The sequence below is a fragment of the Diabrotica undecimpunctata genome, chromosome 1 (genome assembly GCF_040954645.1).
Source record: "Diabrotica undecimpunctata isolate CICGRU chromosome 1, icDiaUnde3, whole genome shotgun sequence".
NCBI classification, from domain to species: domain Eukaryota; kingdom Metazoa; phylum Arthropoda; class Insecta; order Coleoptera; family Chrysomelidae; genus Diabrotica; species Diabrotica undecimpunctata.
Window position 1 is genome coordinate 43314559 of NC_092803.1, and position 13697 is coordinate 43328255.

The window sequence follows — 13697 nt, forward strand, 5'->3', positions numbered from 1 at the left end:
TGTTGCCCAGGATTGGCCGTTATCCTCAAGTTTTGTGAAAATTCGATACAAAATTAGTGCAAATACGTTACTCAGTGGCCATTGGTCGCTGAATACCCATAGCGTGTCGACGATGGTATGCAAGGCATGTAGTGCCCACGAAGGTCCTCGTCTTATAGAGTTTTGTGAAAATTCAATACAAAATTAGTGCAAATTCGCAAATTCGTTACTCGGGGATTTAGAATCGCTAATCAAGAAATTCATGACGATAATGGTCTCCGATGCAACCTGTACACAGGATGGGCCTAGTTTTCTGGAGTTTTGTGTAAATTCGCCACACAATCTCTGTGATACCTTTTGTCCAAGGTTGATCTGTCATGAGAAGTCGTCTTTTGAAGTTAATATGAATTAGATACAAAGTTAGTCCAAACCCTTGGACTTGGTAAAATAATAACCCGTCTTTACAGCTGGATTTTTTTTATGGTCAATTTTTTTTATGTCCCTATTTTATTTCGGAATTATAGATTTTGTGTAGGATATATTTCACCACTAATGATTTTTTAAATAATGTTAGAAATTACTTAATGCAGTGTAAATAGAGAAAACATTGCAATTTATTATCTCACATTCATTTATGAAGGATATAAAGGAGTTACCAACACGAATATAACGTATTTTCAATTAAAATTGTAGTTTATTTTCAATAGCTATAGTACATAGTATAGGAATTTCACAAGAAAATTGTTCCAAAATAATATTTCCTAAATATGCTAAAATCTGAGTGTCATCTGATACTTATATTGTCACCGTTCTTAGCTTCAACTTAGTAGTACCTACTCACTAGTTTACCTCACAGAATTAGCGACCACATCCGCGCATGAAATGCACCTCCAACACGAAGATCTTACGACTCTCGTGGCGTAAAATCAGATAATAAATACTTTTGTCTTCTTCTGTCGACGCCCTGCTCGATTATAGTACATTGGCTATTAAATTTCCTATACTAATTTTGTTGGCGGCGGCTCGAAAAAGGGATTTAGAGGATGTGTTAAATTATTCTCTCAAGTTTCTAGGCAATGACGTTCTTCTTTAACCTGGCTCTCTTTTCTGTTTATTTTGCCTTGTATTATTAAATAAAGCAAATTATATATCTACATATGGGTGACGCACACATCATCCAGCCTCAAGAGTCCACTGCTGAACATAGGCCTCTTCCTCATGTTTCCAACCCCGTCTATCTTGCGCCGCTCTCATCCAGTTTTTATATTTCGGGTAACACCAAAGCAGATTATTTTGCTAAAGAAGCGGCTTCAAAAGGATTAGAAATTAGTTGGCTCAATAAAAGTGATTTAGTCTCGCTGCGTAAACAAGAATTAAAAGAAAACTCTGAAACTGATTGGAATGCTCTCTATAACAGAAGTAACAACCTATATACAAAAATTCACCCTAGAGTATATTCAATGTTTGTTAAATGCCTTGTTAATCATACTACTGTGAAAGCCTATCTTCATAGATTTAATTTAAGTGAAACTGAACTCTACGATTGTAATGGTAACACTGACGATATCAATAAGTGGATGTTCGGGTGCAGATATAATGATGCTGCTATTAAGTATCTATTGGAAAATCTAATAAAAGAACAAATACCTCTTCCTCGGAGTCAATCTTCTATTTTATATATCTCTCGTCGTAATATTAGGCTTAACCAAATTTTTTGGGGATATTTAAAAAGGACTAAAAGCAAATTTAGGATGGAATGTGTAATGTGAATATATAAATCTAGCTTTGCTCCCTCTGTCTATCCTTATGTTATATATTTACCTTCTAGCCGTTGCCTGTCTTGTGTTGTAATAAAGTCGCTATGAAAGGCACCTTAGCGTGAAAAGTATCCCTATATTATGTAATCCCTTGTTGGTACTAAATATTCACTTTAATTTGGTTAGGGCCCTGAATGAAAATATGGTTTTTCTTGTTAATCTACTGATTCTTGTGATACTGATGTTTACAATATATTTTTAATTTGCGTTTAGGCGGAGTACTATTTTGTTAACAAATGCAATAGGTCAATAAATCATTAACAAACTCAAGTAGCCACATACATTATCGTGGCTGAATGGATCAAGTTATCCAAAGCCATTAATTAAATAAAAAAAACTTTCCTTGTATTTATTCTACATCACGATGTAAACCCTGCATTTGTCAGATTGTATGTATCATTTTGGCTACAAGACTTGTAAGCCACTCATATCCTTCCACATATATCTTGCTACATTTGTAAGCACTAAAAAGACATATTTAATACTTTCTGGATACAAAAAATGTAAAGCATTGTTGTAAAAAGTCGCTATTGTCGAAAGATTGACAGTTGTAAACTTTATATTTTCAAGATTATCATTATCTTTGATTGGTTGTTTCATCTAATAAAACTCACATATAATTGTCATTGACGGTTACTCTTTATTTATTTATTGCCTTATCATATCACATGAAGTGTTAATTCATGTGATATGAAATGTTGGGTATACTTATTTGGAAAAATTTTGAGTTTTTATTCTTCAGTTTTGCTAATGGAATGTCAAAAGATAAAGAGCTTTACACAAATATTCATTAAAAATACAACGTTTGTTTCCACAACTACAGAAAACCTCTGGTAACAGTAACTGCTCTTGTTGCTTTTTTCTGTGCATCTTCACTTTTGATACATATGTTTTACAGCATTTAAATTTTGGTACTGTTATTTTTAAGAAACTTAAAACTTTTTAGTTGCAGATATCCATAGATCACTAAATTTACAAAACAAAATTTTTTCACCAGTACTAAAATTTTCGGGAAATTGATCATCTTGTTAAAATTATTGAAAACTTTCGTTTCTGGTCACGGCATTTCAAACTTTACTCAAAGATTGTATTGATAGCGCGGCTTCATAAGTCGTCAATAGATCACTAGGTCAAATAGATCAAAGAAAACTCAAAATATTCTTTATTTTAGCTCTTCGAGGGGACCAAAGTATATAGAGGAGTGGACGGCAAATTGAGGTGGTTTAGACCAAATCTCAATATGGCGAGAATGAATAGATCTGCTTCAACGCTTGGTCTTCCAACCTTCAACGGCGATGAATTGACCAAGTGCATAAAAAGGCTAGTACAAATCGACCAAGAATGGGTACCACATAGTGAGAAAGCCAGCTTGTATATTAGACCATCCTTAATTGCTATTGACGTAAGTATTTATCATAACTGTGTATTTTAAGAAAGTTTTATCAACAATGTCTAAAATACTGGTTAATGTGTGAATTTCTTTATGGTGAGAGGTTACCACATGATCCATGTTTGTAAAGAGAATTACATTATTATGACCAATAATACATGCGATGAGGTCTAAATGTTAATTAAAAAAAAAACGAAATACATGTGCGTAGGAGAAGTTGAAAACGATTAACTTTTAGAAGTTGGTAAGGTAATTTCATAATATTCCGAATAAATGTATTTAGGAGCAAAGATGGAAAGAAATGGACGCACTAAAACAGAAATCGAATTATAAAAGGAAAAAAAATAATAGGCGAACTGAACTCATTACTCTAGTCAAAAAAATCTATAAACAGAAAAAGATTTAGCTATATAACAGTATTTTTAAATGCGTTATACTTTATGGAAATGAAATCTAGCAACTCACTAAGAGAACGGAACAAAAACTCCTTGTTTTGGACAAGGATTTTTGGCGTAGATCGGCAAGTATATCGAGAAGGATGCACGTCACAAATGAAAGAATAAGACAAATCATGGACAGAATAACCAAGATCGTAGAAGATATACAGCAAATGCAGCTTGTTTGGTACGGACATGTAGAGAGAATGACAGACCATCGCCTATCGAAGTTAATATTAGATTGGTAGCCACCTGAGTGAAAAAAAAACGAGATGACTTAATGGAGTCCAAAAGGCAATGACACAGAGAGATCTACGACAAAGAGACTGGGCCGGACTATAAAATGGACATTATTATTATTATTACCAGTAATAGAAACATATGCAGAAATATAATGAGGTATACTACTTCGTATACTCGGTTTCGGCGTTCTGAGGTCAGTGTACTAAAAGTGGGTGCGCACCACACAATAACCGCATTGAGATAAAAATAGAAATAATCATGAAGTTTAACATTTTCAAAAATGTGTTAGATTAAGTAAGGACCAATATCGTTCAAAAACAAAATATTTTTTTTATTTCGAAAACTAATAATCGATCTCTTCATTCAGGGAACCTTAGGTGTAGCTAGAAGTGAGTCCTCCCTTTTGTACGTTATCCTATGTCCCGTAGGATCTTACTGGTCGGATGGACAGGATGACTCTGTAAGGCTATACGCTGATCCCAGGTTTACCAGAGCATGGCCAGGTGGCTGTGGAAGCAGCAAACTGGGATCAAATTATGCTCCCACTATTCGAATACAGAGTGATGCTCAGAAAAGAGGTTTGCAGCAGGTGTTGTGGTTGTATGGACCGGAACACTATCTTACAGAAGTAGGCACTATGAATATTTTTATTATTTACAAAGACAATAATGGAGGTTAGTAGTGTTATTATTTATCAAAAATACTTAATATATTATTAATCAATTATTAAATATTTGTGAATCAAATAATTGTGAATTTGTAATTGCGAAAAGAGAAGGAAATAAAAAGAAGTCTATCATCATTCCGACTTTACAACCCATATTTCTCATGTCTTCATCGATGTTATCAAGGAACCTTGTTCTGGGTCTTCCTCTTCTTCTCTGACCAATGGGTCCATAAAGGAGCGTTTTTCCAGCTGGGTCATTTTGTTCCCTCCTCATTACATGTATTATCAACCTCAGACGTCCTACCTTAATATGTTTTACGATATCAGGTTCGTGGTATATTCTATGAAGTTCGAAGTTGTATCGTCTTCTCCACACTCCATTGTCATTCACTGCTCCATACATTCGCCTTAGTACTTTTCTTTTGAAACATCCTGTTTTCATTATTTTTTCTTAGAGGCCAGGTCTCTGAACCATATGTTAGGATTGGGCGTGTTATAGTTTTGTAGAGTTTTATTTTTATATTTCTCGATATAATTGTGGATTTACGGAGGAGATTGAGCCCAAAATAGCATCAGTTGACCGTGCAAATTCTGCGGTTTATCTCTCTCTTAATGTTAAGGAGCTCTCCCAGGTATACAAATTCGTTCACTGCTTCGACGTCGTTTTCTATAACGAGTGGTCGTAGGATTTGTAGTTGCGTGTTTCCATATACTTCTACCTACTATTGGGGCATGTGCATTGATCAAACAAATAAAAAGAAGTCTATAAGATAATACGAGACTTACTAGATAAGGAAATAGATGAGAGAAGCCGGAAATTCAATGAGATCAAGAACATATAAAGAAAGGGTATATCAACATCTAAGAAACAACAAAACCTCTGGGAGTGGCAACATAACCAGCATAACTGCAGAATTCGTAACATGTTGCGGATAACAGCTTTAAGGTGTGATACAATCGTTGGTAGAAATCATATGGGAATCGAAAAAACTGTCGAAGGAATAGAACGAAGGCAGAAATAACCCCAATCATAAAAAGGGTGATAGTAGTGTGCAAGAATTACAGTGTTATCACGCTGTTAAACATAACATACAAGATACTATCAAACATATTGAGATATAGAAATACCACATGCTAAAGATAACGGATAACCTCGATGGCTATAAGTGCGGTTTTCGACCAGGAAGAAAAACAGTAAATCAAATTTTCGTAGTGGACAACTACTAGAAAAGCGTTGGGAATTTAATAAAGATGTGCACTAGTTGTTTATAAATTTCCATAAAGAATTGTGAATGGATGGCCATGGAAAGTGTCGGGGACCAAGAAAGATAAATAAATATGTGTTGAAAATTTAACGACAAATGTCAAAGTAGGTAAATATAGTACGGAAAGTGATATATTTTCCTACCAAATGCCACTATTACCTCGGAATAGGATGAAAACGCGCAGACTTAAGTACCGAAATAAGGATATTCTATTAGGTACTTGTAAAGTGGTATAGACCAGGAATTACAACATTTACATACATTACAAAATCATTTATATAATAAGACATACGGCTTAAAAGTAAACATACGAAAAATGAAACACATATAATTAGGAGAAATGTAACAGGATCGACTGCTTCAAACCGAACAATATATTTATGTCAATATAAAGAATAGGTACAATTATTTGGGACTGCAGTTAGCACATTTTTTTTTAATTATACTGCTTTTTTTGGAACCAAAATATTTAATAAATAAAGAATATTAATTATTAAGAGTATAGTACGTATACTAGTGAGATATGATCACTAAAAGAAATCCGAAAAGGAGAGTAAGAATGTGAAAATAGATTTTTAGAAAAATCCGCAGAAAGAATGAAATGATAGAGGATACGAAATGAGGGGATACGTGAATTCATGGTAGTCAAACATATGGTAATGGATGATATTAAAACTAAACAACTAAAATTGTATGGGTAATTGTTGTGCTTTATATAAGATAAGTTTGTTCAACTAACATCTATTAATAAATATCATTTTCTTTTCCTCCATATTTTCTTCAGTTGTGGATTTTTATTCATAAAACTGAGAGGTTCGTGACAGTGCCTTTAGAAGGTTCCATCCAAAGTTCCTTTATGTGAGAGTCTTGTTCCCAGTTAATCATCTAGTTGGTGTTCTCCAATACACATAAGCCTTTTTCAAATTTACCTTTAATCCCCATTTATTATATTTTTCAACCAACTTTATTATCAAATATATCAAATCTTCGTGGTCTTCCGAAATAACTGTTTGATCCTCTGCATAGGTCAAGGTGTATAGAATACTTTCGCGGTACTTTAGAGAATACTTGAGTGGCAATCCCAATGTCCTACATCTTTGTTTGTATTAATTCAATACTTGTTCTAAGAATTTTTAGAATAGTATTAAAAATGGACAACACTAACAACACGAGTAGTCCTTTAGTAGGAGTAAAGCCGTCAACTAAATTTTGTTGCTACATGTTAATATTTCATTCTCCGCAGAGCGCTCTAATAGCTATTATTAAGTTAATGTTAGTAAGTTGTTTATTGCCTTTTACAGCTTATTTACAGACACGCTGTCGTATTCTTTTATATCTCTAAATTGAAGAAGAAGAAATTGAAGATGTAATTCTTGGTCATATATTAGCATTTTTCAATTGAGGTATTGTAAATAGATGGTTTATTGTTGATAGTCCACTTCTGAAATCGGCTTGTTTTTCTCACACTTTGCTTTGGTTTTCGTTTATTCTGTTAGAAGTTAAATGCTGAAAAATAAATGTTTTGGCAAGACCCGGGGTGTATAAAACGTGTGGTAAACCACAGCTGTTTGTAATATTTTAAATAATATGTGATTCCATCGATTTCAGAAAAAGTAATGGTAACTCCACCCTTAAATGATCTCATACTTCCCGGAGTTACTAGAGACTCCTGCCTTGCCTTAGGACGACAATGGAAAGAATTTAGAGTCGAAGAGAGAATGCTCACAATGAGGGAAGTGGTTGCTCTTCAAAAACAAGGAAGGGTAAGTACAAGATTACAACATTATAAACTTTTGCATCTACTAAAAATACGTGGCAGTTAAATTATGAGATTCATTTAATGAAAAGAAAATTAGCCTGTTAAAATCTGTAACTGCCAAAAACCACAAAAAGAAACTATATCAATATTTATCTAGACCAGTCCTTGTTCAACAACCAGAAACAGATATGTACTAGAAGTTTTTTCAGAGACACTTTTTTTTGTACAATACAAAGCAACAATTTGTAACACAATTTCTAATTGATCTTTTTTTGCAATTTCGAGTGTCTTTCTTATCAATAAATAAATCATTTTTTAAAAAACCAAAACCAAATCTGTTATGATTAGGTATATACCAAATGTTAAAAAAAAATAAAGCTAGCTGTCAGATGTTAACATTAAACTTTAAAACAGAACAAATAATATGACAGCTAGACCACGCCCTAAGACATATAATTTTAATTATTACAATTTTTTTAAATTGTTATGAAAGAAATTATTATTAAAAGTGTTTATTCTTCCTTTAAATGTTCAAACAAAAAAAAGTTAACTGAATTGCACTAAAGTTACTTTAAATTTTCTGGGGTTAGGAAATGGAATTTAAACTCTCTGCCACTCGAACAAAAACTGCATCTCACATTTCGAATTATGTTCTGAAACACTTCTTAGGACTGACTATTTAAGGTTGAAATTGGGACACTGGACTCACAATTTGAAGCTCCGGTTCTTAAAAAACCTGGAACATGTGGGTACTTTTTAAATTTATTGCAAACGCCGTTCTACAAACATCTCTTATGAGAGATGGCTTACAAATAAAAAACAGTGATTACTCGTTCAGAACTGACACATTACATTGAGTAAAAATCACTTTTCTTCACAAATTTGCCGGTTCCCTCCCACCAAACTAAACGACGTCTGTTCTCCTAAACCAAATATTCAAACCTCACTTTTACTGTAACTGAATTATTAACTGCCACAATACACTACATATTTTCCATGAAAAGGGACGAAAAACAAGAAAACATTACATCAAGAAAAATTTGGACAAACGCTGAAGCAACTACCCTGACAACGGCCTCAGCGAGAGTGTCGCAATTATCTTTCCCGCTAAACTTTCTCAGCGATCTAAATGGATGTTTATTTGAAACTAAATATCGAGCATACACTTTCGATCAAAGAAAATACCAAATAATACGCGCTGTGAAATATAAATAAACTCTAAAAATGTGTTTATATCAACTCGTCGACGCAAAAGGAAATTGAAAGAATATTTTTCGGTGTTTTAACTTGTACGAAAGGAAATAGAAATACACTAAAATTATTCTTGGATGTTTTAATACATATATGAGGGATTTCAATATATACCAAGGAATTTACAAATGCTACATCCTAACATATGGTTCAGAGACCTGGACGCAAACAAAAAATAATGAGAACATGTTAGGATGTTTCGAAAGAAAAGTACTAAGCAACTCTATGGAGCAGTGAATGACAATGAAGTGTGGAGAAGACGATACAAACTCGAACTTTATAGAATATACCAGGAACCTGATATCGTATAACATATTAAGATAGGACGTCTGAGGTGGATAGGACATGTAATGCGGATGGAACAGAATGACCCAGCTAGAAAAACGCTCCTTGATAGACTCATTGGTCAGAGAAGAAGAGGAAGACCCAGAACAAGGTTTCTTGATAACATCAATGAAGACATGAGAAATGTGGGAATACGTGCTTGGCGGAGAAAGGCGATGGATAGAGACTACTAGAGAGAAATGCTTTAGTAGGCTAGGACCCACGCAGGGTTGTAAAGCCATAATGATGTTCTTTTCATTTCTTAGCGTCAATACTATTGCTTTCAGTAGCTGTATTTGCTTAAGACCCATCACGTTACAAAGGAATTGTGCGGAATAAACCCTTCTCGTTAGCCTTATTCAGTCACGAACATACTAAGAAACAAAAAACATACTGCTAAACTTACATCCAACGGGGAAGTGACCACCCAAAAAAAACCGAACACCGGAATGAAAAAGGAAAATTAACAGCCGTCAAGTTCAACGACAGAACCTGGTCCTGAGTACCTCGTACCCACCGGGCCTCCTGCAAGATGTGTCAACGCTCTCTAACAGAGAAATTGTAACAACTTTGTAATACTTTATTCATTTGAAAGGCTTCTCGATGCCATTATGTATGGAATATAACATCGTTCAAACGTTCGCCGTGGCTTCACTGGGTGGCGCGCAACCGAAATGTCCAATTTTGTATGATTGCGGCACATAAATCAGGCTAAATTTGACCGATGGCATCGATTATGTTGGCTGTGTGGGCCGCTGTGGTTTGTGGCTTATTCGCATAAACCTGCTATTTAAGAAAACCCCACCAGAAAGAATATAATCGACCTATAGCGCCCTTCGTTGACGATGATGATTTGGCCAACTACGTTCTCAAATAAGTATGGACCAATGACGTCGCAAGCTCAAAATCTACATCAAACAGTGTCTTTCTTGGAATGCATTAGACGCTCTTGGATCTCACCTAGATTAGTTTCGTCTTAAATTTGAAAACCCTGTTTTTTGGCGTACCTGTTAATCCAAAAATGGGGTTCATCGCTGAAGATGATTTGTAGATGAAAATTAGAGTCAGTTTCCAACTGCTACAGAGCCCATTTAGCGAACACACGTCGTTGTCTATGGTCCTTTACCTTCAGCCCCTGAATGGGTTAAATTTGGTACTAGTACAGAAAAAATTCGATATGTTGTGGTTTGTGAAAGGTCGAGGTCTTGTGAGCGACATGAAACCGACTGCCTCGGATTCTCCTGCACACTTTCACGGACAGTGGCGATGTTTTCGGCAGATCTTACATTTCGTCGTGATTGAACAGGTATTGGTAGATTGATTATTGAGCTAGTAAATTCAAATTTATCCAACACACTACGAATAATCCTCCCGGTAAGACGATTATGGCGACCGTAAAATAGCGAAGCGCGCGGATCGTTGCCTGAATAAAACACCCATTTTGATGCAACAAGTGTATTATTTGCACATGTTGTTATGCACTATATCTGTCAATAGTGATTTGGCAAAACACACTGAATAAATAACAGCCAATCTGACAGATGTAGTCCCAACAATATCCAACTGTCTGTCCAGCTGCCAACTGTCAAATTTCGAATTCTCAAAGAGAGAAGCAGTGATACTACCGATTTTAGTTTTATAACATTTATACCTAGTTTACATAATGCAACAAGGTAATGATTATAATATTTTATTTTTCAGCTATTGGAAATGTTTGGTGCGGGAACGGCCTGCATCGTTACGCCCGTAGCGTCCATTGAGTTCTTAGGTGAAACTATCCCCATCCCAACCATGCAACAGGACAACCCCATCTACAGGAAACTTAGGGACTACCTCTCAGCGATCCAGTATGGTCACATCGAGCACCCGTGGGCCATGCCCATTGACTAGCATATATATATTTATATATATTAATATATATTTATATATAGTATTTTTCTCTTATGACTGTGGTATATTTTGTAAATAGTTTTTTGTTGACTTAATTTATACTTTTTATACATTTATAGAACAGTTGTTTGTCAACGAAAACCAAAGTAAAGGAAATGTAGACAAAGACTATAATGTCTTGAAACATTTAGATTCAAGAATGCTTTGGTCATTATACAATATGACGGCTTGTGTGAAAGATCTGACAGAAAGCAACAGCATTTTTCATTCTAGACTTATTGAGGAAGAAGTATGCACAAGCTGTATATTAATTGCTTGTTTTTGATTGGCGGTTAAGATTTATTGATAAATGCCTAAAAATCGAAAATGACCTATTTCACTATACTATAACTATTTCATTTAATGAACGTCTGTACTTTAGAAAAACAATAATTGTTCTGAAAACGGTTTTATTTTGGTTTCTGTATTTAAACAACTGAAATGTGTATGAAAAACGTCCCAAAATTGAGGTTAGGTGACTTAAGAATTAGCGGTAGGTTGAAACGGTTATGTACAATAATTATAATTAGATTTTAAGACAAATTTTGAATGTTTTTAATGCTAAGATCTTGGTTGCTCATTACTTAACCAAATTTGGTTTCTTTTTTGATAGTTAGAGTACCAATTGGCAAAAATGGTAGATACTCTCTTCAAACTTTGGGTATTGCTTCATTAGGCCGAGTCTGACATGGTTTTCCTTCGGTTCTGGGACGTTCTTCCTCTAATTTTCCCGTAACATTTCCCCGTCAGGCAGGAAAATCGGTAAACAAGTTCCGGGAGACAATACATTCTTTTAATTAAATAGCTTAAAAATTCTAAGAACAACATGAAAATTAAATTGTCTGATGATAAATATTGGTTCTTCATTCAACGGTCTGAAGACTCGAACATGTTAAGAAAACTACTGTGAAAATTTCATAGATAACCAGCTATTTTTTTCAGGATACTTTCATTAAAAGCAGCAAAAACAACTTTTCATATTGTCTGGCGGAACTTGTTTTCCGATTTTGCCGTCTGACGCGTGAAAATTTACAGGTAAATTACAGACTTAGTCTAATGAATCGGTACTTAAAGTTTGGAGGGAGTATCTATCATAAACTTTTTTGTCGACGTTCACTCTAACTATAACAACCACATAAAATAAAACGTTTTTTAGTTTGAGTACATCTGATGTCGATTTTTAAAAATAATTTTTATGGAATTATAAAAGATTTCTCATAATTTTTAACTTTTCTATTTATTGATTTGATTTGATACGATCAAACCGAATAAATATTCTGATCTAATCTCCCAGTTGTCCCATCGGTAATCAGTTTCTCCTCACAATTGCCACTATTTCATTCTATTCTGTTCTAAGAACCTTTTACATTTGTCATCTCCTATACAACCCTTAATATTGACCATTATTATGAGAAATTAAATAAGTGGTATTAAATCTCAAATAAGATATTGCATATGAAGGCAATTGTTTGGTTTTACTTATTTTTACCAGTTCATCTACATTAGATGTTATTGCAATCCAGAGGATTCAAAGCAGTCTTCATCAAAATGCGAGATTCATCGAATGTAAGGGGAACATTGTACTAAAATCAATTAGATTGGTTTAATGCATTTATTATTTAATAGCTTCGATGTACAAGTTCATTCGGAAACCAACTTAACATACATATATAAACTCCTAATATTTCCCATTGTTATTATTATTATCTTTTCGATAAGTGTTTCACATCTGTAAAATTTATTTCGACTGACTTGCCTTTTGCTTTAATACCATCTATTTATCTCGTCTCTATGTATGTAGTTTGTTCTTCTTTTTGACTTTAGATGTCTAATGTGGTATTTATGTTACCTTCATCTGTCTTTTAGGTCTTTACAGAGTTGGTTCCCATTCAGTAATCTTTCCAACCTGTACGTCCTTCCAAATTTTTAAATGTGCCCTTATTATCTGTTTCTCTATGATTTCTTTATTTTGAATATGCCTCTTTATACGAAGCTTTTTTCATTCGATATTCAAAACTTTGTCTTGTTTCCTGGAATGCTTTATTTTTACCCGTTCTTTCTGTTTCGTTGAATTCTAGAAATGATTGAAACATTTTTTGAGCATAATGAGGATCAAAGATAAGACAAATGTCTTGTTGGACTGTTTTGACAATAAAATGTTTTTTATTTATTTGTTTTTATAATAGTGAAGCTTGTTTATACTGAAATATATTTCTAATGTAAAATAAATACTGACTGATTGTTTTCCGTGAAAAATGGAGTACGTAGGTAACATTACAAACGATACAAAAATAAAATATTTTTAATCAATTACCTTGTATTTCCATAATTGTTAGTTAATTTATTAATAGGTAATCAGTCAGTATTTCTGTGACTTTTTAGCGAATTTGTATTTTCTCATTAAAATAAATTATTTTATTTTGTCATACGTTGTTTTATTATACTTTATAAAGGTATCATTTACACATGGGTCATACTGAACCTCCTTAAACTTAAAAAACTTATGAAGCATTCGAAAACTAATTGATCCCATACATCAATTCAACTAGGTATTATAAAATTTTTGAAAAGTAACACTTTTGTAAAACAAGAACTTTTTGTTCTTATCCCTATGGATCCATGAAAACTATTATATG

At 33.8% G+C, this 13697-nt stretch overlaps 1 protein-coding gene across 1 annotated transcript in view; it reads left to right on the forward strand.

Annotated features, from left to right (window-relative positions):
- Bcat (Branched chain amino acid transaminase) overlaps window positions 1-13487 on the forward strand; it is a 70019-nt gene extending 56532 nt beyond the window's left edge. The window contains exons 4-7 of the mRNA XM_072541889.1: window positions 2968-3198; window positions 4234-4540; window positions 7407-7561; window positions 10834-13487. Coding sequence (XP_072397990.1) covers window positions 2968-3198; window positions 4234-4540; window positions 7407-7561; window positions 10834-11022 — 882 coding nt within the window. The 3' untranslated portion in view covers window positions 11023-13487. The remainder of the gene's footprint in view (window positions 1-2967; window positions 3199-4233; window positions 4541-7406; window positions 7562-10833) is intronic.
- The last annotated feature ends 210 nt before the right edge of the window (window positions 13488-13697 follow it).